Raw genomic sequence first — 24,163 nt, 5'->3', positions numbered from 1 at the left:
CTGGCTGGGATCTGGGCCCCTGTCCTGTGGAGGGAGCAGAGAGCAAACTATAACTGGGGTGTGTCAGGCATCATCCCCACAGCGAGGTAGGCTGTGTTGTCCTTTTTTACAAATGGGTAAATAAGGGCTCGAGAGGAAGTGACTTGCCCATTTACACACCAAGAAACAAAGGAGCCAGGGTCTGACTCCAAGTCAGTGGTGGTCCAAAGTCCACACGTCTTTTCTCAGGATGAAACAGAAATCAGTCCTTTCTAATAAGGGACCTCAAGTTATAACCTCAGGGACTCTCAGCCCAGCTGGGGGTGGGGGCAGGATGAGAACCAGAGAAGCTCCAAGGGCATGTCTCCTCGCCTGGGCAGCTGGGCTGGCGGAAAGGAGGGGTAGGGAGAGTGATTACCAGACAGTAGCTATCCAAACAGCACCAGCCACCAATGCTATAGGAGATGCCTCTGGCCACCTAACAGCCATGGGCAGGGTGAGGGCCAGGATGCTCCTGAGGCCTTGTGGCCCTAAGTGGGCAGTGCCAGGCCACTAAGCCAGGCGGTTTCCAGCAGGCTTCAGCAGCGGCCCTGTTATACCCAGTTTTCGAGAGATTAATTCACAGAGAACAAATTTAGCATTTGGAATTTATTAAGCCAGCGGCTACGAGGGGGCTCATGCCCTAAACAGACTCATAGCCCTGAACTGTCTTTGCAGAGAGTCTATAAAGGCAAAAACCACATTATGTTTGGCTAAGGGGGGTAGGTGGGGGACTAACAAAGTGGTATACAGAAACTAAGATAAGTGTTAGTTAACTTTCTTGGTTAACCATTCCCTGGAATTTACTCCCTGGAATTTTTACCTGCTGAAACCTTTTACAAAGTTTACAAAGAGCCAGGAAAAGGGAAAGAGGTCATTGTTTATCAAATTTTGTTGTTCTTGCTTATCTTCAAAGTAGCAGTTGTAAAGGTTGAAATGGGAGTGCTATACTTCAGCCCTCAGTGTGTGGCTGGGTGGGCTGGCACTGGCATCAGGGGCAGGTGAGGCACAGCAGGACCCTCCCCCAGCAGTTGCCTCTGCTTTCTCTGGGCCAGGAGTTGGTAGCTCTCTCCCTGGCTTCCTGGCCTTGGAGATGGGAGACTTCTGAGCCAGAGATAGGCTCTCTGGCTCATCTCTGGCCATGATGGGTTCTGAGGAGGGTACAAACCCAGCCTGTGTTAAAGTCACCTATCACTTGCTCATGCAGCTCCTGTGGCAATTGGGGGTACCCCATGCTTACTTAGCTGGTGGCATACACAGCCATGCCACTGCAGGCCCAGGGTATATGTCAGGCTACTGGCACAGTGCCAGCAACTTCAGCATGCGTGAGGTGCAGTTATGCAGGGGTTGCTCCCGCAGTGCCTTCTCCTCTGACAATGTGGTGGGCCGGAGCTCCACGCGGTGCTCCTGCAGCAAGTGGTCCACAGAAGCGGGTGGCAGTGTTGGGAAGAGCTGCTCCTTCACCAGGTGGATGGGCACGAGGATGGCGCCAACCCACATCATGTGGGGGAAGGCGTCCTGCTGCGTGCACATAAAGTGTTGCAACTGGGACAGTAGCTTGCCCAACAGCCCCTGCACTGCCTGGCCGTCCTGCCATGCTGCCTGGCCCCAAGGCCCAGCCATCTCAAGCCATTCGCGCAGCTTCTCAGGTGGGGAGTGGGCCACTGAGCCTGAGATGGCATCACACAGGAATTCATGCAGTCCTGCAAAGTGTTGCTCTGGGGAATCCACTGTGACAGGGGTAGAAGCTGGAGGTGGAGCCTGGGCTGGAGCAGGTGATGGAGCCAGAGTAAGTGTTGGGGTGGCCATGAATACACCCGGAGAACTGGGCAGTGCCAAATCAAAACAGGCCATAGGCAAGGGCTGTTTGAGAATCTGTAGTCCAGTGGGCACAGATGTAGGGATGGGTGCAGGCTGGTCAGAGGAAGGGACTGAGGTGGGCACAGATGGGACCATAGCTGCAGACAAGGGTGCTGGCCAGAGGATCTTGAATTTTCGGAACATGAAGGCCACAGAGCTGTGGAATTTGGTCTTTGGGGTGGTCTCTGTGGTCACTGGCACCCCAGGCAGCTCCAAGACTGTGCTCCCTGCATCTGGCACACCCACAGCTATAGGGAGCTTGGAGTGTACTGCAGGACTAGGGACCTTGATAGGAGGAAACTCTGCCATGGGTTTCTTTACACTCAAGTCCAGTCCCACTTCTCCCTAAGTGAGCAATGCATGCCCAAAGAGGTCTCCTGGGTAGACAGGGTTCCCCTGGAGTCTTTGTCATAGCTGTCCTTGGGGACTGGGGCTGGATCAGGCTCAGATGTGGCCTCGGGTGTCTGCACATCCAGATAGTCATGGTAGGGGGCCAGGCTGAAGACATTGTCAGTAATGGGCATGGGTGGAGAGCCAGGGGGCAGTGTACCCTGGTTCTGTAGAAGAGACTGGTGCTCTTGGGCACAGGGTGGGAGTGTTGGTGGGGTGCGGGGAAATGGACTATCTTCGATAAGAATGGGTGCCCCGGAGTGCTCATTGAGCTGGGGCTGGAGAGGCTGTTTCCTGCAGCTGGGCAGCCAGGTAGTCTTCTCAGCATCCTGCACCGGCTTCTCTATAGGCCTTACAGGCTCTGTGCACGGCTGGCTGGCAGGCAAAGGCTGGCATGCTCACTGTTAGGCACTAGGCTGTGGCACTATTCTGGGAAGGTGGTGTCCCCCTGAGCCCCAGGGATGCTCCACAGAGAGAGAGGTCATCCTGCGCATAAGGAAAGCCCAGCGTCAAGGGGGCAAAGTCTAGTGGGCACTGTGGAGTGAGAGGTGGCTCGAAGGTTGCGGAGGAGGTCCCTTCCCAGGAGGGGATAGGGACAATCTAGGATTATAAGGAAATAATGAGTGACAGTATTTTTGCCTAGGTCAACAGTTCGTTGGGATGTCCAAGGATATTGTGCGGAGTTCCCAGTGGCTCCTTGGACTATTGTTCTCTTAGTGGAAAGGGGTCCTACTCTGGCCGATTTGTGGGAAAAGATTGTTCAATTCTATCTCTATTCACTTCTAAGGACCTCCTCCCCCCCCCCCCCCCCCCCGGGCCCAAGACTGCCTTGCAGGCTTCCTTTTAATTCTTTCATGTTCTTCAGAAGTGAACAGGGTAACCATGAGTTGCTGACAATCGTCCCATGTGGGGCGATGGGTGTGAAACATAGACTCTAGTAGCTCGATAAGGGCCTGCGGTTTTTCTGAGAAGGGGATTTTGGGTTTTCCAGTTGTAGAGGTCGCTAGATGAGAAGGGAACGTATACAACAAAAGGGGATCTTCCCTTCGAGTCCTTGTCAGCTGGCGGGGTCTCCCGCAGGGGGAGAACAGCACTAGAGGACGACAGTGCCTTTTGAGAGGGGCTCCCCATATCCTCCTGTGCCAAAACCAGCCTTTTCCCAATGGTTGAGCATACACTGGAGCGGAGTTCTGATTTTCGAGCTACCCCTGCTCATAGTGAAACTAATTAAAACAATTAGTGCGGCCAAGGGAAAAAAAATGAGAAGGATTCCTAATGTCTTCCAGAAGGAGGCAAAGGCCGAGTCCCATCATCCTGTGAGAAGGGAAACCAGATAAGACAGGCGGCGTAAGACAGAGGAGGAGAAGGAATGGAAAAAACTGGGTCTCGGGTAAAGATATAGTCAGAGGTTGCCTTGGAAGACTAGGTCCCCGATCTTTGGAGAAAGCAGATTTCAAAAGAGAACGGGATAGGACTCAATCAAGAAAGATCCTCTAAGATACCTGAGACAAGAGAAATGAAATTATAGCACAGGAGAACTAATATATGTAGACTAAGTGAAATAAGAGAAACTGAACAAATTTATAAATTCTGTGTATTCCTTGAACCCGGATCTTTCTGTGCACAGTGTCAGAGACAGACAAAGGAGAGGGGAGGCCTCCAAAGGGACCCTGTCAGATGCCCGTCCGTCCGCTGCCTCACGGTGACTTAGTTTGGCCTTGACTAAGGTGCACTGAGTCACCATTATGTCGTCATGGCCGACCATGGAAGCGAATTGGGGCCCATTCAAATCCCATAGCAAAAGCCGTGGGACTACAGACACATTCACTCGACACTCATTCAGAGGCTATGACATTCCCACCCAACAAAACCTGACTGGGACCTCTATACGTCCGGGGAGGTGATCAGTCTCCCCCTTGAACAGATTTTCAGAGCCAGGTAAATCCCTCCGTCGGCATCCCGACCCAAGGAGGGACCCCACACAATTAGAACGGCCACGTCTGGCCCTAATTAGTGAGAGTCCAGAGACTAGTCTAACCAGGAAAAAATTTAAAATTATTTCTTACCTCCTGATATGTCCTGAGGGACTCCAAAAGGATAGATGGCTATAGGGGTCAGTTTCCCACCTGCAGGGGAGAAGTCCTTGTTGTGGGGCTCTGAACTTCTTCAGGGGGTACCCCCCTGTGACAGCAAGTTCTCCGTTGGGCCAGTCGTGGAGGCCTGGCATCTTGGAGAAATTTTAGAATTAGATCTCGCTGGGGCCTCCAAATGTTGTACCCGACCTTCTTGAGACTAATTCACACAGAGACCAAATTGACCATTTGGAGATATTATTAGCCAGCGACTGCGAGCAGGCTCCTGCCCAAAACAAAACTTGGAGCCTCAAACAGGGAGGATATAAAGGCAAAAACCACATTCTGTTTGGCTAAGGGGGAGACAAGTGGGGGACTAGCAAAGCAGCATACAGGAGCTAAGATAAGTGTTAATTAACCTTCTTCGGTTAGCTATTCCCTGGAATTTTGTGGGCGGAAATCTTTTACAAAGATCCAGGGGAGGGGAAGAGGTCATTGTTTCTACCAAATTTTGTTGCTCTTGCTTATCTTCAAAGTAGCAATTGTAAGGGTAGAAAACGGGAGTGCTATATTTCACTGTAAAATGTAAGGTTAGACTGAATGAACTTTCTTAAATGACCTCTTCATTGTAAATTTCTCATCCAAAATTACAATTATAACATTCTCTCCTTGACCCCTTTGTTCTCTTCAATAATAAGGTTTAATGAGTATTGGTGGTTAATAGCCACAGCTTAACATTCAAGGGAAGTCTACAAGCTTTTAGGCTGAATCCATTTTTCCTCTTGAGTTTTTTTCCAAAATTTGAGACATACCTACAGACTGGAAAAGGCTCTATACTGAAGTTTTTGTTCAGATTTGCTCTACTTCTTGAAAGTAAGTAGTTATGGCTCGTGAACCGAAGCTGCAGGTGAGACAGATCCACAAATGCAGGAGGACCCTGAGTTAGTCATGTGGCCGGTGACCACACACTGGTTTCTTCTTCAGTTGATTATTCCTGCGCCTGATGCAGGCACTGGACAGCCTATCAGGAAGGAAGGCGTGAAAGGCAGCTCCTTCTAACTGCCCATCTCCATACACAGTAGGTCCTCCTCTCCCTCTCCCCACCTGCTCTTTATGTGAACAGGGATGGCTCCCACTGCTGGAGTTATGCTGGGCGCCTGTGCGTGGACTTGCTGCAGCAGGAGAGGACATCTGAGGTGCTGGTGGCTAGGTGTCTGTTTCGACCGTGTTCTCTCTCTTCTTTTAATTGAGCTGTGTCTGCTTCTAACAAGAAACAGGGAAAGGTCAAATCATTTTTGCCCTCCTGTTTAAGAAATCATTTTTTCTCTGTTTTAAAAATCTGTTGCCACCTCTGTTGAGTACTTGGCTCCCCAAGACATGGGCTATGCCTTTGTCTTACTTGTTGTTATCACATGAACCTGTGACCTGTACAAAAAAGGACTTGTTAGCTTGATGTTAAGTGCCACTAGGACTTTACAGGACCCCTGAAACTCAATGCAAAGCTCGTTGGCCAGGGGAAAAGTGACTGAACTTCAGATGTTAAAGAGAAAAGATTAGCTGTGTTTCTGGGACAGAAAGGAGCAGAGAGAAGCCTCTGTAGTGAGTACATTTTCTTTGTGCATCACAAAGATGTCCGGATGGGAAGGGGCTTCTTGTTGGAACATAAACTGGGAGTCCCTGAATTTGAAACCACCAAAGTTTACCACATTGTAATTTCCAAGTCTATTGTTTGAATTTTTTACATCTTAGTTATCTTGAATGAGGAAGTTAGAATTCTAACAGGTAGGCAACTGAGTTTTCAGATTAAAATTTTAAATATATCTATAGCTTTTTTCCCTTTTTATTAAACTTATTGGGGTAACACTGGATAACAAAATTTTACAGGTTTCAGATGCACAATTCCACAACACACCATCTATGCACTGTATTGTGTTCTCCACCCCAAGTCAAGTCTCCTTCCGTCACCATTTATTCTTCCTCACCCTCCTCGACCTCCCCCCATCCCCACCCAATATGTCTATAGCTTTAATGATAAAAGATTATTTGATTTTGAGGGATAGTCATAGGTTTTGGAAAATTAAAAGAATTTTTGCCTTTTTAAGGGGAGGAAAATTAATCACTGACTCAAATGGATGATTCTGTATTAATTGGTGGTGTTTGACTCCTCCTTAATTACCTGAATAAGTGATTAGCTACAATGAAGCAATAATAAATATTTCACTCCAAATCAATGTGAATGTAAAAAATCATATAATGATTTACATTTGTCTAGGACACGCCAGTTTACATATTTGCATGCACTGCCACGATTAATTGCTTCAGCTCATAGCATCAGGTGTTTCGAAAGTAAGAGGGGGAAGGAAGAGCGAAATGTTCCCTATTCTAGGAAGGAAGTTCTTGCAGAATCCTGCAGTATATGTTTCAGCTCTGCTTGTGCTCTTGCTCAGCCTTCAGTTCCAGGGAACTGTCTCTCATTTTATCCAGGAAGAATTTATCTTATATGAGGAAGATAAATGTACATACTTGATAGCATAAAAAGAAGTAGGGAAACCTCCAAAGAGTCAGTGATAACGAGGTGGAAAGAAAAGGGCCTTGGCATATGTGCAAGACTCCATCCTTAATGTACAAGGTGATTTCCTCATCTAGACAGTGAAGTCATTGAGGGTGGGAACTCTTCCAGAACACTGACTGCCCTGGTGTCTGACCTCTAGTAGTTGCTCAGTGAATCCTGTGTGAGAGGCAGGGATGGGATCTGGAGGTGGGGTGATTGTGCACTGCGGGAGGTAGGAGAAGTGGGGACCATGAGAAGGTAGAGGCGAAATCTGTGACCTTGGTCTTTTGCATAGTGGATGCAGGTAGATAGCTGAGTATCTAACTAGGAGTATTATGCCAGTAGTGAAAACTGTCAGCCTCCATTTGCATCTCCTCTCAACAGTGAAGCCCCACACCTTAGATCCTAGCAGTTAGCCTGTTTCACCACTTCAAGTGGCTGTGACGTGGTGGCTGGCCTGTCACATCTGATAATGGAGACCAAAGCCTAGGTGGCACTGTGCCAGCCATGCATGGGCCACCAGGTCAAGGGATCACAATAATGAGTTTCATTATTTGAAAAAAAGTTGGCTTTTATAAGCTTTTCATCCCACTATCTACAGTCCCAGTTAAGAGGTTGAAATGGTAAAAGACATGCAAGCCACATATTAGGAAATGACGGGGCTACACCCACATTCCTAAGGAAGTATTCCCTCCCCGCCTCAGGATCATGCAGCACTGGTGTATTCAGCTTGGTATCAGGCTGGGGGAAGAATCTGGGATTCCTTTTTCTACTTGGGCTTCAGTGATGGCTTCCATGTTTCTTTAAGGCAGATGAATCTCCTCTTTCTGGGAGACTCTCCATTGCCTCCTTCCCACCTCTGAATGGCCTGTTTGGGTCCCCTTTCAAGTCCTTCTGCATATGTCCACCATTTAAGCTCACATCTCCTTTAAGCATCATTCTTACTCCATTTCCCATGTTTATGTCACCTCCTCCTTCTCGCATGTCCATCCCTGTCCTCTCCACTCACAGCTTGGCTCTCTAGACACCTTCTCCAAGAAGGCTTTCTTTATCAAAGTTTTCCACCTGATTCAATTTTTCTCCTTCTTGGACATAATACCATGCATGGCTTGCACTAGTGGTTTTGAACAGTGGAGCATTTTATAATCACCTGGGTAGGGAGGCCTTCATTTTTAACATGCACCCCATGTGACTTTGAGGGGCACAAAGTTTGATATCACTGACCTTATATCAGATGTTAAATTTATTCATAAATACAAACATACCTTTAGTCATTTCAACAAGCAGAACAGACTATGTCTTCAACTTCATCATAACTTCCACATGCCAGCCATTCTGTGAGAACACAATCTGCTTTCTTGGTGATTATTGCCTGTTCTAAAAGCTGGCATGAACACGTCAAATCTCACTGACCTTCCTCCTCACTCTCTGATTAGTTAGCAAATGCATAGGGAACCTATTCTGAGACTTTAATAAGGTCTTAGGTACCAGTTAACATAACCTCGTGGAAACATTAGAGATGCTGGGAATGGCAAGTTGCTGCACTTTCCTTGGGTTTCCATATTGTTACTGTTGTTGAGGTTGCCATTGTTGTTTTTATTCAGATGCCCTTTTGAGGAGAAGGAAACCCATAAATGATATTACTCAAAGCTCTTTCCTTCAAATCATCCAAGTAAAATCTAGAGCTGCTATCAGGTATCAACAGTCGTTTTATATATTTACTTGTCTACCATCTGGGTTTTTAGACTCATAAAAAATTTCTCATATCTGATGATTCAGTATTTCCTAGCTTTCAGTTCATGTGAAATCCATCAAATAGTGAGTATCGAATGATTGGAGTTGGCAGGAGCCTTCTTAGACCTCCCTGGATAATTGTAATTGTGTTGGCCCCCTTCCCGCCGACTGGTTCCCCTTCAGTAAGGGAGGCCTTGGGTCCCTGCAGCTCTAAAGATACAACATTCTGTGCCTTATGATGGTCTAGGATTCAGCTTCAGACTCTATGTAGCAAACACCTAAGTGTATGTTGATTTGTCAAATTGTTGTTTAAGGACCCAGTGTGTGTTGGTGTTATAGTGTGTCAGAATTTCATTCCTTTTTAAGGCTGAATAATATTCTGTTGTATGTATATTTCAATGTACATTTTATACACGGAACTAACTATGTCTTTTCTTGCTCTGAGAAGCTGTTGACCAGCCTCTTTCCCCCTAAACTACCTGGATTATTTTCCCCAAGAATCATTAGCTATTAATTCAAAATCACCCAGAAGTTAAAATGATTAGAGTTAATTTTCACTACAAATTTTAACATTGCTTGTTTGAACATTTATTTTAAAGATAATAATAAGTCTTTTGGGAGATTGCAACCAGCCTTTTCTTTAAAAAAATTTTTGAATATAGCACAACTGGCATGGCTCTTTCAGCACATCTGATAAAGACATGCCTGTGAGTTGTAATATTTCTCATTGGAAATACTTTTGCCTTTTCATCTCTACATACATGGCCTGTTTTAAATTACCTTATGTAGTATGCAACACAGAATTTTATTTGCAGACTTGTCCTAAAGATTACCACTAACCAGAATTCACAAAGCATTTCACAGTCACACAGGAGAGAATTTCACTAAAATAAGGAATCTGGAATGTCTGAATAACAAGTATGTGATAAAAGAGAAATAAAAAGGACTCAGTGGGCTCCCCACGGGTGGGATTACCTCATGTCAGGCAGTTCTGCCCCAGATTAAGGGTCTACACAAATAAAATCTGCCAAAGAAAATGAGAATACCATTTATAGCTGCTTCTAGCATGCAGAATACTTCTTTCCTAGGCTGTAGAAATATATCTTTCACTTTGGAATTTCAGCCCAGGCATCCATCATCTTTAGTAGCTTATAGGAGATTTCATGAAAATTATTCTGTGGCTCTTCTTAACTTTAGAAATGAACCAATAACTCACAGAAGTATGTATTCAGACAACTGTTTCATAATTTCACCCTGCCCAGTACTGCCCACATCCATGTCAGCCCATTTTTCTGTGGACTGGGAGAGCTTCGGGTGCTATTCAGGGAGCTCTATAAGGAGATGCAAGGTAACCTCACATAGGCCTTGGCAGAGGTGTGCCATATGCCCCATACCCAATATCTCTCTTTATCAGGTACTATAGAGCCACATGTGGGTTAGATAACATGCTCCACCTTTCACAGTACTTCCACATCCTTTCTCTCATTTAATAGAGTCCTCACCTGCATATTTACATCTTGATTTTATTTTGGTTGATCAGGGGAAGATGGTTTTTTCCCCTTTGGAAACACATTTTCAGTGGTTACTCTAGGCTTGAGTGTTTCTCCTAGATCACACCATAGCTCAGTCTCTCACCTGCACATGGGGATAGTGGTAGGGTCTCCTGCAGGCTTTGTGAGGACTGAATGAGTTTAATGCCCAGAGCACTTAGCATTGTGCCCATCCCTGGTGGTAAGTCAGGGAGAGTCCAATCTTATCCTGTTCTTTTCATCGTGACACCAGGTGCACTGGAAAATGGCAAGTTGCCAGTTGGGGCACCCGGCTGCTTCCCTTTTCATTGTTTTTGTTTCCATTTTCTCCACCATGATAACAACCCCAGAGCATACTTACCCTTGTGTTGAGAGTGGGGGTGGGGAGCGTGCATGTTGTCAGCTGGAACAGTTGGCAGAACTGGCTTCTTAGTGTTATCTCCATGTAATCCTGAGCCACAGCTGTGCACTGCCCTGCCCAGTCCCTGAGGGTGTGACATCTTGATCCTGTGTCATCTAACCCCTTAGTTTTTTACCTTGGTGATTTAGGAGGTGATCCTTCTTACCTGGACTCATACTGACATTGTTCACGGTTGGACTACAGGATCATCTTCCCTGTTTTTCCCATTCTGACATGTCCCTGGCAAATCTAACATTTTCTCCCCATTTTTTCACACCCACAAATATTTATGTTCCACATCATTGATTCACATTTTAGGAAAGACAAACTTTCTAAAGTTTAGTGGGAGTCTCAGATTAAGAAAGGAATAATAATACTTTTCCTTTATGCTACCTATTGAGGAAATAGAATTGGCTTATTAAAAGGTAACCTGTGATTTAAAAAAGATAAAAGAAAACAAGCTAAGCAAAAGAGATTATGGATAAGGCTGGTTCTAAGAATGAGGAAGAATAGAGGTGATCTGCTTGCTTGACTCATTCATTCTCACTTATCCAGTATTAGGACGTTGGTAATTGTCTGGATCAATATAATTTATAGACAAGATATGCATGTGGAAGAAATAGGCGGACTGATGTTGTGCTTAGGCCCACAAGAACAATTGCATTCATGATCATGATTTCACCCAGATTTTTAACTCAAGTCTAAGCCTTGGGATTTCAAGAGGACCTATTGCCTTCATCTTTATTTGTACTTAGTTGTTTTGGTAAGTACTATAGAAGTAATTCATGTTTATGTGGAAACTTTGGAAAAAAGGGAAAAACATGAACAGAGTTATCTCTGAGTTGTAAGATAATGTTTTGGTCTATTTGCTATCTTTCGGGTAAGGTCTTTGTGTGTATCTCTAATATAACATATCATGAAACATTTTCCAAATTACTAATTCTTTCCAACCTGGTTCTCTTGTGTGATTCATTTACCCATTCTCGTCTATGTCCCTCTAATAAGCTGGTTCCAGTTTTATATGTTTATAAGCAAAACTGTGGTAAATGTCCTTGTACTCATTTGTAGCTCTTAATTTAAGAGCTTTTGTCTCAGTTTCCTTGGGAACATTTCCAGAAGTAGAATTATTGAGTCACTGTTTCATATACTCTTCCGGTAACACCCTTCCTAGTCCTTCTCAATAAGGTGGGAGCCCTGGGAAGAGAAGGACGAATCATAGAGTGATCCATTGTTTGTATGACATACTCCCACATCCCCTCCAGGCACACTGACTTCTGTCTTTGCCTTAGGGTCTCTGATATGCCCTACCTTTCATATCTGGAGTGTACTTTAGCTTGAGGAACATCTATGGAGCCAAAAACAGACCAATAAATCGTATGAGATTTGTAAAAAGCAACCAGCAGCTTGGCTTGACTCCTTGTAGGGTGAGACTGGCCCCTTAGCAATTAAGCCCACACGAGGTATAGATCTAGGAGACCCTATGACTTCAATTCAGGATGAGTTTACAGCAGTGACCTCTGTTATTTGGTGGTCAGGCTGAGAAGGAGTGTGGAAGTTGTCCTGAAGACAGTTAGAGAATGTGAATTTCCAGTCTGGCACTGCCATACCCTAAGCTATGTGACTTTGCTAACATTTTTCAAAATGAATAACAAGTGATCAGAAAGGCCCCTGTAGCTCCAATTTTCCCAGAGTCCCAGGTTTTTTAATTTACCAAGGCCTGATTCAGTAGTACCAATGATCCTACTTTGAAGACTCTAGTGCTTTGAAAATGGAAAAGATTGGTGTTTCTGAGTGGAAAGAGTAGCAGAGAGCTTTGTACATTTCTTTTTTCCATGCTGAGCTGGTAGTTAAGTGATGCTGTTGAAAAGGGAATACAGCACCCTCACAGTTTTAAATTAAGATGTCTTCTCCCTGAAATTTAAGAAAATCACACCTACAAATTAGTTTCTCTCCAGACAAATTAAATACATTAACCTCCAGAATGGTGTCAGGACATTTTTGCCTAGTTTGTAGTTCCCCTGTGTGAATGAGCCAGCCTAAAATAATAATAACAATAATAAAAATAGTAGTTATATCATCATTATAATTTATAATTACTAAAGAGTAAATGGAAAAATGTCATGAATATGTTTTACTGATATAAAACGTAGATTTCTTTCCCAGCTGGGCATGGCTCAGCGGTTGAGCATCGACCTATGATCCAGGAGATTGAGGTTCAATTTCTGGTCAGAGCACATGCCTGGGTTGCAGGCTCGATCCCCAGTAGGGGGCATACAGGAGGCAGCCAATCAGTGACTCTCTCATTGTTGATGTTTCTCTCTCTCTCTCTTTCCCTCTCCCATCTCCTCTCTGAAATCAATAAAGATATTAAAAATAAAAAAACGTAGATTTCTTTAGTCTTATTTGGTTTCATGTAGATGAGATACATAAAGAGATTACATTGTGATTGCATAGTTTAGAAAACATTTTGTATGTTTTTTCCCCAATAATCAAGCCATATTTAAATGTCTACTTTGTGTCATTATCAATGGGTAAGGCAAGTAATTCTAGTAAAATCCCATTGCTAACTTAAAAAGAACATCCAATTATTTTTATTCTGTACTGGAATTGCATCTTAAAAATTTGAACTAGGCCCTGGCTGGGTAGCTGAGTTGGTTGAGCATTGTCCTGTGCAACTGGGTTCAATCCCCAGTTGGGGCATGTACAGAAGGCAGCTAATTGATGTTTCTCTCTCATATCAATGTTTCTCTCTCTCTTCCTCTCCTTTCCTCTCTCTAAGCATGTCCTTGGGTAAGGATTAAATAAACAACAATCAATGAGATACCACTACACACACATTAGAATGGCAAAAATCAAAACACTGACGTCACCAAATGCTGGTGAGGATGTGGAGCTACAGAACACTCTTTCATTGCTAGTGGGAATGCAAAATGTACAACCACTTTGAAGACAGTTTGGCAGTTCCTTAGAAAACTAAACATACTCTGCTATACAATCCAGTAGTCACACTCTTTAATACCCAAAGAAGTTGAAAACTTCTAGCTATAGAAAAACCTGTGTGTGAATATTTATAGCAGCTTTATTCATAGTTGCCAAAACCTTGAAACACCCAAGAAGCCCTTCAGTAGGTATATGGATAAATTAACTGTGGCACATCCAGACAATGGAATAGTATTCAGCAATGAAAAGAAATGAGCTGTCAAGCCATGCAAAGACATGGAGGAAACTTAAATCCATATTACTGAGTGAAAGAAGCCTATCTGAAAGGCTACATAATGTATCATTCCAACTATATGACATTCTGGAAAACGCAAAACTATGGAGTCATAAAAAGATCAGTGGTTGCCAGGGGAGTATAGTTAGATGAGGGCAGAGCACAGAGGATTTTTAGGGTAATGAAAATAGTCGGTATATTATAATGGTAGATTCATGTCATTATATATTTGTCCAAACCCATAGAAAGTACACCACCAAGAGGGCACCCTAAGATAAATTGGACTGTGGGTATGTCAATGTAGGTCACCCTTAGAAAACTATGTACCACTCTGGTGAGTGATGTTGACATGGGGGTGGCTGTGCCTATGGGGTCTGGAGGCCATATGGGAGATCTCTGTACCTTCCCCTCAATTTTGTAGTAAACCTAAACCTGCTCTAAGAAAATTAAGTCTTTTTAAGAGATGATAATAAAATAAACGGGGCAGTCAAATAGATAATGCTTAATTTAAGAGCTTCTGTCTCAAATTAAAATTTTTGAACCTCTAGTAATATCTGTTTTTCCTTTTCCCACAGTTTCACTCATATGTTGTTCATAAATCTTAACTATGGGATTTTGGCTCCCTGTTAGGTAAAATATTTCATTTAACTTAACAAAGCAGACTCAGAGTAGCCTGGGAATAGTTAGGCGGCCTCCTTTCCTCCCAGAACATCGAGAGACTCTGTATGTATTTTTTTTTCTTGTTTGTTTATTTTTAGGAAAAGGAGGAGTCTTTTGACTCCCCTGATCCAGGCTAGGGTGCAGCATTGTCTGCTTAGCTGAAGCACGTGCTGTGCTTTGGCCGGAGACCTGAAGTGGTAACATCCCCAGTGCCCCATCTCTGGAGCCAGCCTGCTCCGGCATCCGCAGGCCGAATGTCAGCTTGCAATCTGATTACAGGGTTTGAGCTATTCCAGCCTGCAGCCTCTTTCTCTGCCTTCCTATCCTCCCAAGGACACAAGTGCCTGATTGCTCTAGCCCAGCGCTGTGAAAGCCTCATCCCAGTGCTGCTTACAGCAGCGAAGACTGTACTGGGTGAGAATTAGCTGTAGAGCAGGCTCTGTTACTGAACTTTCTATGTGTAACCATGATCAGAAGCCCAGGGTTTTCCAGCTATTTGGGAGCTTTCAAGTTCTCTGAGAAACAAGGTAAGGCAAGAGAAATAAAAAATGTACTTCGGTGTATATTTTATATCATAATGAGTGCCCTGTGTCCTCCATTTTACCCTGTGTTCTGCATCCAGATAGTTATACAGCGTTCTTAAAGGACACTTTAAATATCTAATGGAGTTTAAATTAGCTTATTTTGGGTGTTGCTGAAAAACATGAATTTTTTTTTGTTTTGTTATAAAGATATTATTAAACCACTAAAGCCTTATTTAGCAAAAAATGCCAATTCAATTGGAATGCCCAAGCTTTGGATCAAGTTCTGAACTTTTAAATATTTTTCTAGATCAAATGCTATAAAATTATTTCCGGTAGGCAGTGGTGAATGTCTTTTTATTAAATCTTCATGTGAAACAGTTTGAAATAAAATGTTGTCCTTTTAGTGGCTTCCTTTCCAGCACAGAGGAAAATATATGCTCTCAATTTAAGCATGGAAGTGGTGTCACAGACTCAGTTCACTGACTGAACAACAATGAAATACCGAGGTTATTTTGAATGTCTCAGTTGAAATTCAGCCATTGTATGTGAAAGTATTTTCTAGCACAAATGTACTATAAGGAAGTGATTGGAACAGTTCAGGCCTCAGATTCAGGAATTTTCTTCTATAATATTTGATAGCTTTTGAACTGAGTTCTCTTTTTAAAAAATATATAACAAGGTATTTGTATAACTAGGAGAAAAGCCTTGATGTTGGCAGTATTCCTTTCATTTTATTATATTCCTCTAGTTGGTCAGACTTTCCAGATTCCAGGATTCTGGATGTATTCTGATGGATAATGACATGTCAGCATGTGGTATATCTTGTACCTCCTTTTCCTCAGGCTTCTGAGACTAAATATTAACCAGTAATAAGCACTTCCATAGGGGAAGGTTTCTGTAAGTGGCCACTTGTGGTTTTCTTGGTGGACAAATGGCTGCTATGCCAAAAGCTGTAAAACAGATTACTTGCCATTAGACTGGTTATAAATTTATCTGCACCTGGTTTTGATTAACTGGTTCACTCCATGTGTGTTTTTGCTGCATGGGATTATTCCCAGCTGACTTTACATCACATCTATTTTGTCTTCAAAAATAAATAAGTGGTTGATTTGATGTGTTGTTATTTTTTAAATTTTAGTGAAGGCAATAAAAACATGGCTAAAGCATTCTCCTTCTCTTTATCAGCACCTTACCATGCCCCCACCCCATGCAGTCTTTAAAAGCATCTCAAATATATCAGACAGTAAAGGCTTTCAATATTTCTGGTTACCTTGGTCAACATTTTTTAAATTTTTCTTCTAAATATATTTATACCTATATTATTCAATATTTAATTGCTTTGAGTTATTTTTGTAGCTATATGAATTTAAATGATACCATTGAGCTATGTCAGTTTTTTTGGGGGGGGCGGGGGTTTGTGTGGTTTTTTTTACCCACAGGTTATGTTGACTTTCTTTCACTAGAGAAAACCAGAAAATATTACCTATGTAAAATGTATTTGATTCTTAGAAGGTATCATTTTTTAAATTCACTATTCTTGTCTGGTTAATAGCTTCCTTTTTCTTAAATTATATGTCCAAGAGGAGTTTGAAGAATTTTCTTTCCCATTGGGTTTTTGTTTTGTTTTTTAACTTACTATATAGCTATCTCAATGTTACATTATTTCTTTCCCCTTAGATTTCAAAAAGAAAAACTTAAGCTTTATTGGATTCCCACATCAAAGGAAAGTTCTAAGGTAAAGTGGTCTTTACTCAAGGAGTCTTGTTTTGAAGATTTGTAGTAGCTTTTAAAATTATCTCTTAAATTCCTAATTTATGCATTTAAGTGTTTGTCAGTGTTTTCTCTCCAGAGTTTGATTTGTTAAAATATTTGCAGCAAGCTAACTTAACAGTACATTCAGTCAGCAAAGATTATTTTTATGTATTTAATACTGTTTGTAGGAACTATTTGCAGAACAGGATGTTGATCTCTGTAATTGCAAACTCATAAAGAGCTGTTATCTTTTTTTTTCTCATACCTGCCTCTAAGCATGGGATGTCCTTTTATAATCTGTCCATCAAGTAAGGGAGCCTTTGATTTTTTTAAGAAAGGGTTTAGTCTTGTTCCTCTCCTCCCTGTCTCCCTTCCTTCTTTCCCTTCTTCTCTCCCTCCATCCATCCACGTGACTTGGTGCTGCTCTCTTAACCTTTCCACACTTCAATTCCCTTGGCTGCAGGGTTTTATAGATACTAATTCGATTTACCTAATGTGCTACAACCCTGTGGTGTATCATCATTGATATAAGATAGTGTAAAAGTTAAAGTTTGTGCCAAACAAGATAACTATATCTCAGGTGCTTCTTAGATTACTGTTCTTAATAGACTTTGAGATTTTCATGTGGAAACAATGTTATTATCCCTTCCACATAGGCGTGGATCTCACCCTCCACTTCCTTATGCTGGAAGGACCCAAATCAATCTGCCCCTAACTCCACTCAGATGCTCTTGTTCCTAATGTTTATGTATGACATTATTTCTCTACTAAAAGTGGTTTGCATTTCAATAGCATTGGAATAAATAGTTGTCTGACTTAGGTCCTCATGAGGCTAAGCCTGACTCTGCATTTGAAAATAGCAGAATTGATCTTGTGAACACACAAGAGGGGATAAAGACTTGATGAATTTCATCCACATTTTAGTATCAGGTAAACTAGAGCAGTGATGAGCCAGGGTCATCAGGAAGGTTGTTTAATTTGACTCATGAAATCTTCCTTTTCTAGTGCTGAACACAATTTCCCATCTTTGCCATATTTTTAACAGGATCTAAGGCTTATGTTTTAGTTTGTTCAGGCTTTTATAACAAAACACCATACACTGGTGGCTTATAAATAACAGAAATTTACTTCTCACAGTTCTGGAGACTGGAAGTGTGAGATTAGGGTGCCAGAATGGGGTGAGGGTCATGTTCCGGGTTTCAGACTGTCAATTTCTTATATCCTCACTTGGCAGAATAGTCTAGGGAGGTGGCTGGGTCTCATAAAAGCATTAATCCCATTCATAAGGGCTCTACCCTCATGACCTAGTCATCTTCCAAAAGCCCCCACCTCCTGATATCATCACCTTTGAGGATTAGGATATCAACATATGAATTTGAGTAAACCCAAGCATTCAGACTATAGCTGCTTCTGTCCCAATATGACCCTAGCAGGTTGGTTTAACTTTAATAGTGACTAAGAAAAAAGGAATAAATAGGAAGGGAGACAAGATCATATTGCTTATTCAAGGATAGGAAAAGTAAAAAATATGAAGGTCACACACTTCCATGGAGAGAGGCTCAGAGGGACACAGCTATTCTGACAAGGTGGGTATTATTTCATGTGTACCTATAAAAATTATGGCTTCATTGCCATGGTCCTAAGTGTAAAATGAGTTGGAGATACAAGAACCTGTCTCCTTCAAAGAAATCGAGTCAACCAGACACCAGAGGTGAAAATATCAGGCAATGGGTTTTGGATTCCCACATCTTGTACTTTAAACTGCAATAGGAGAATGAACAGATTATAGGGGGAGCCTTGAGGAGCGTGGGTGCTGAATAGTCATTGTATTAGTAGACCCATGTTTTGTAAGAGATAGAAGGTAATAACAGCAGAATATCCTGCTCTTGCTTTAATGAAATTTCCCCTTGTTGCTACTGCTGGACATTGAAGTAGGTTAATGGGGCACATTAAAAAAATTATCATGGAAGCTGGGAGCAGTGTCTTCTTGGATTATTGAAGCAGAGAGAAGGGGGTAGAATAATAAATAATATGTCATAAAGAGTGAACACTATTTCAGAGAAGATGGAGATAGATAAAAAAATATAAAAGGTACCCCTTAATTTTAGAAACTTTTAAAGTTATAATTTAAAAAAATTAAGACTAGAATTTACTTTAGTTATATATGGGGAGATGGTTTCATACTGAAATACGGGACCATTTGGTAGAGCTGGGGCAACCCACCATGGCCTGCAGAGGTTGTCCAGGCAGAGACCCCTTCTCCCGGAGGGGACAACTGATGAAGAAGAGCATGACCCAGCATCCGGGGCTCAGTGCTTCGGGTTAGCAATCATGTGAGTCCGGAATGGGCCCTAATGGTCACGCTGCTCAGAAAAGCCAGAGGAAGGACAGTAGGGCTCTTTTGGACATTCGTGTTTCATCAGCTACGAGATGATCAGAAGGAGTTACTCCTTCCCAAATGGTCCTCAACCTCATTAGTGTGTCTTGCCTGCATTTTCACTGCATACCCTTGCATATAGAAAGTATAGAAGAGACAGGACTTTTTTCAATACCTGGTTTCATATTGACTTGAGGGGTCTTTCCTTGGTCACAGCTTTTGTGACATGAGTCTGAGCCACACTTTCTAACCTGTTCTCGTTCTTCCTATCGGCTCATCTGCCTCCTCAGAAGTCATCAGTCACTTAGTGGGAATAAGAGAGAGGTAATAGAAGCAAGAGGAAAATGTAAAGGCAGCCACATGAATTCCAGTAATAAAAGTTCACCTTCAAAATGGAGACTTAAAAAATAACTTTATAAACCTATGGAAATATACTAATGTTTTCATTCATGTATGAAAGTAAGCAAAGGTGATAAGGAGAAAGGTTTTCCCAATCGCATATTCTAAAGATGAAAGAAGGAAATGAGGGAGGGAGGGAGGGAGGGAGGGAGGGAGGGAGGGAGGGAGGGAGGGAGGGAGGGAGGGAGGGAGGGAGGTTCTAACTGATGTTATTAAATATATGCCCTTCTAATTATTCTTAACATTTAAAACTATGAGGCCCTATCACATAAAGTGTATACATGAAAGACTTCCGAGTGAGTTGTAGCATATGTTAAAAGTATTTTATTGTAGTCATTCATTATTTCATTTATTCAACATATATTTATTGACTTTAATCAAAGTAAGAACCTTGTGATATGACCTACAAATAGGAAAACCGGATCCAGCGAGGGAGAATAACAGGCGCGTGATGTAGATCCGGTGCCGGGTGGGACAGGCGCTGGTTAGGGTGTTCAGTTCTTCCCTGAGGACGTGACTTTAAACTGAGGCCCAGACGAGGAGAGAACTCGGCCAGGATGGAAGGGGTGTGGAGAGGACAGAATTCAGGTAAAGGAGACAGCATTTTCAGTAAACCATGTTGAAGAGCATGAGAGATGTTCCTAATAGCACTTTGGTTTTCCATTGGTTTTCGACCACCTGTGAAAGGCTGTACTTTTGTTTGGTGATGATACTATTTGTAGCTTGTTTTAGGAGAGGAAGTGCACATGGAGCCAGGGCCTGTTGGATAATGACTTGTGAACTCAACTCTGTAAAAGTTCAGCAAAATGTTTAACTTGGGGGTGATTTCTTAGTCTTCATTAGTGGCTTTATTGAACTTTTTGATAAGAAAAAAGGGGGGAAATAGAAACATACAGGTGTTTATTTTTGAAAATATGAGATAATATTTGTACCACAAGGTCAATGGCTTAAGAAGCTGAATACTTCAGGAATTGCATCATTTTGTTTTAATTTAGATTTTCCCCCCTGAGATTTTAGTTTCCCCAAAGTACAGAACTTTTTGAAGATATTTAAACAATCAATTAGTCAATTAAAATAGTATGTCCTTCCTTAAGTAGGGCACATTTCTGCAGCTATTTAATTTGTTAGGTTTATACTAAATCATACATCTCAATAAAACACTGAAAGGAGTTGTTACTGCATTACAATTCACTGTTTAGAAGTTAGTGCTAATTCTAAGTTTCTAATGTAAGCAGGTGTCTTAGGGTCTTTTTAAGCCATCTGGAGTGTGGTTTATAAACACTGTATATTCTCAAGACTTTTTATTAAATAATATGAATATATGGCATTCCTATTTATGAATATATGCCACACCACATTCATAAGTAATAACTGAGGCTTCAGATGAGCTTGGTTCTAGGAAGATGGGATGGTGTGCCATACTGTGGATTGTGTGCAAGTTCCTTGACACTTAATTTCTATATGGGATATAAATTATCTGTATGTCCCACTTATCAGGTATGCACAGCACCCTGTCAATCTGTTCTTGGGCCTCTGTGAAGTAAGTATACTCTGTAGGGCAGAAACACAAACATAGGACCAGAACATGGAGAGGGTCAGCTTTGTATTGAATGTGTTTTCAGGCAGATTGTTCACCTCTCTGGAGGTGATTATATCATTGGGGAATATTAGTTTTCTATTTACCTAGGTTTGTTTTCTTCCTGCGAGGCAGTAGCTCCATCTTGCCCAACTCCAGGCACGTTCCAATGGAAGACTGTGGAGTTGTATGTATAGCAGCCTTGGGCTGCAACTGCACATAGTATTTGAGCAGGAGCTAGAGTTGTATCTCATGAACTCTTCTTGCCAAATATGTGTCCTTGGGCAAGTCATTTACCAGTGTCCTAGTCTGTAAATCAAGAATGATCAGAGTTCTGGTGGTGTGCTGGAGCCTGCTCACGGTGCCCATCAGAGCCAATGTGCATCTCTCTTCCAGTTCTGAGCTGTGTGAGTCCTGTGGGGAGCCTGAAAATCGGCAATGGTGGGCATATTTACACTACCAGCTAATAAGCAAAGCAAGTGCTCTTAAGGATAGGGGAAGGGGAAGCACCCTGGAGGAAGGAGGTAGTTATCAGAGCTGCACTTATTTCCTACCTCATAGCGACTTGTGAAGGCAACTAAGGCAATACATGGGATATGCTTAGCACAGAAGGAAAGAACATAGGAAGTGCTCCATCCCTTTATTCTCCCCCTTCATTTCCTCTTTTTTCTTCCTGGACACATTTTCATGAGGCTTTTAGACCTATTCGCCATGCTTTGATTTATTGATTGTTGGAAGGCATTTGTTACTTTAATATAATTTCAAAACAGGAAAGCATGTGAATCACCTAGACAGGTTGCTGATTTTCTGAGGAAGAAAGAGTAGCACAGAAAGGTCAAGTGATTGATCCCAGCTGAAACTGCTAGTGGTGGCTCTAGACCAGGGGGCCAGTCTGAACAATGTTCTTACCGCCCTATGCCACGCCACCTGCCTATGCAAATGAAATTATTTAGTTGTACAAAAAAAAAAATCATATTAACATAACTATAAGTAAATGAAAAAATTTACCAATTCCCCAAAATAAAACCTTTTACTTGTAATCTGTATATACATATTTAAGTATACATAACAGTAGCATCCTTTTTATATTCTACTTTTTTTTTTACTTATTGTCATATGTCTTGATTTAAATTGACTTTAAACATTTTATTAATGGAGGTATTTTTAGCTTTCAGAAAGAGTTCTTGCTTGAAGACAAAGAACAACTTACTACCTGCGAAAGAAGAATCAATGCTAAGCTTTTAACTGCACTTCCTAACGGTAAGACTTTTTCTAAATAGTTGACCAGTGTCCTGAGCATGTAATTATCATGTTACCTGGTTTTCTTTGAGAACTCTTTAACGTCCAGCATATATTCTCCTTTGTATCCCTTCTGCCTCATCCAAGAGTTAACCTCAATTGAAGGACCTTTCTTCTTGCATTTTTGATCCTCACCTTTCTATGTGTTCTTTCCCTTGCTTTTTAGGCATCCTCAAGTTTTCACTGGAGGCTGAGTGGGGACGGTGTGAGCGAATTCCTAGAATCAACCTTACCTGGTTTCTCCTAGCTTTCATCATCTCCTAGGGCAGTGAGTTCTGCTCATATGCCCATTTCTTTTCCATTCACGCACCCCCTCTCTCCAGCCCCGGTGTTGTGGCATTTACACTCAGTATCTTGTAGTTCCCCACTGGGCTACACACCATGCCACGAGTGCAAACTGTCTCTTCACCATCTCTCTTCTTCCCTAAGAAGGCACTCACATCTGGTGAATTCATATTTTCATTGGTAAAGATGCACATACAGTAAAATACTTTCATCTGCTATCAGTTTCGGACCCCTAGTTTTGCCTGTAAGGTGATATGAACGTTACCTGATCTTTGTCTCTACCCACTGTAAAGTTAACACGGGGTAGTACCAGCTCACAAACTGTCTTTATCCCAAATGAGCTGTGTAACCCTTACTTCAGAAGAAACAGGTTTGGTACAAGGTCAGATTACTTTTCTACTTTGAGGAAAAAACAAAAACACACAAGATCAAGCCCAAAAGAAATTAGACCAGAAAAAAAAAATTTCAATAGAAACTAAAAGTTTAAAAGGGCCACTGACAAATTGAGGTATATCCTAAGGAATCAAATGGGTGATATGCCTAGACATAGTTTGGTAAAGATGGATATTTGAAGGACCCAGGGATTTGGCCTGGTAGAGAACACTTAAACAAGCCATTTTGTCAAATACTTACAAAACTGTCAACTGAAATATAGGCTTATTCTATGTTGTTCCAGAGGCCCAAAATAAGAATAATGTATAGAATTACAAGGAGGTAGGTGATACTTCATATGAGAAGGAAAATTCTGGTAATTCATAGAACTAAGAGTGAAATGGCTCCATTGTGATCTCATCAGCTCTCCTCATTAAATGTACAAGGAAGGTCATATGGCCATGTACTCAGGTAGGACAGAGGCTGTGGAGGATTGCTACTTGGATGGGTGCATGGCCCAGGTGTGGAATGGAAGGGTCTTTGCAATACTAAGACTTTATGAAAGACAGAGAAACTCTATTTAATCTGAGCCAGATTTAAAATCTATGAAGGTGATCAGAACAAAGTAGAAGAATGAACAGATTGATTTTAGAAATAGTTTAGAAGATTTGACTTATTAGGCAAAGTTCTATAGCACAAAAGTTTCTACCAGTACGAAGGACACTCTTCCTCTCTACCCTAGTTCTTTTTTTTAAATGCCATAGACAATTTTATGATTAGAAAAATTAAAGCAATATGAGATGCTAAGTTTCTAAAGGTACAACAACTTGTAACTTTATATATAATAAAATTTAAAAACATAAGCTTATTAACCAGTTCTATTAGAAATTTTATCACAATTGGTTGTAAAAACACATCAAAGATTTTTATTTCTAAATTAACGATCTCTAAAAGATGCTTAGAAGGTACCAGAGCCCTGCCTCCCTGGATTTCACCTGAATTCCCATAGTCGTTTTTCACAACCTTTATGATGCGGACAGGCATGTTAGGAAAGACCCATGTGTTACAGGAAAGTTTTTCATTTCTCCATCTTAACAGATATGTTACTGATTCTAACAGCTCTTGGCAATATAATGTTAAAAATAGAAATT

General features: G+C 41.8%; 1 protein-coding gene and 1 pseudogene across 12 annotated transcripts in view; one reads left to right on the top strand and one right to left on the bottom strand.

Moving 5' to 3' along the window:
• Positions 1-24,163, top strand: part of SVIL (supervillin) — a 239,753-nt gene that overhangs the window by 116,765 nt on the left and 98,825 nt on the right. For 9 of the 11 annotated variants that reach the window (XM_081141599.1, XM_081141601.1, XM_081141600.1 and 6 more), the window contains 2 exons: positions 16,630-16,687; positions 22,225-22,316. Coding sequence is in view for 5 of the 11 variants with exons in the window: in XM_081141597.1 (XP_080997723.1) it covers positions 16,630-16,687; positions 22,225-22,316 (150 nt within the window). In the remaining 6 variants the exon portion in view is untranslated. The remainder of the gene's footprint in view (positions 1-16,629; positions 16,688-22,224; positions 22,317-24,163) is intronic. The other 2 variants (XM_081141603.1, XM_081141602.1) reach the window with 1 other exon arrangement.
• Positions 964-4,033, bottom strand: LOC308563393 (uncharacterized protein C15orf39 pseudogene; annotated as a pseudogene). Its single transcript has 3 exons — positions 4,010-4,033; positions 1,259-2,868; positions 964-1,206 (listed from the first exon to the last, which is right to left on the bottom strand). The product of its transcript is annotated as an uncharacterized protein C15orf39 pseudogene (transcript).

Source organism: Miniopterus schreibersii, assembly GCF_964146895.1.
Source record: "Miniopterus schreibersii genome assembly, chromosome: 1".
Taxonomy (NCBI): domain Eukaryota; kingdom Metazoa; phylum Chordata; class Mammalia; order Chiroptera; family Miniopteridae; genus Miniopterus; species Miniopterus schreibersii.
The sequence above is the reverse complement of the archived record's forward strand: the minus strand, read 5'-3'. Positions and strand labels throughout refer to the sequence as shown.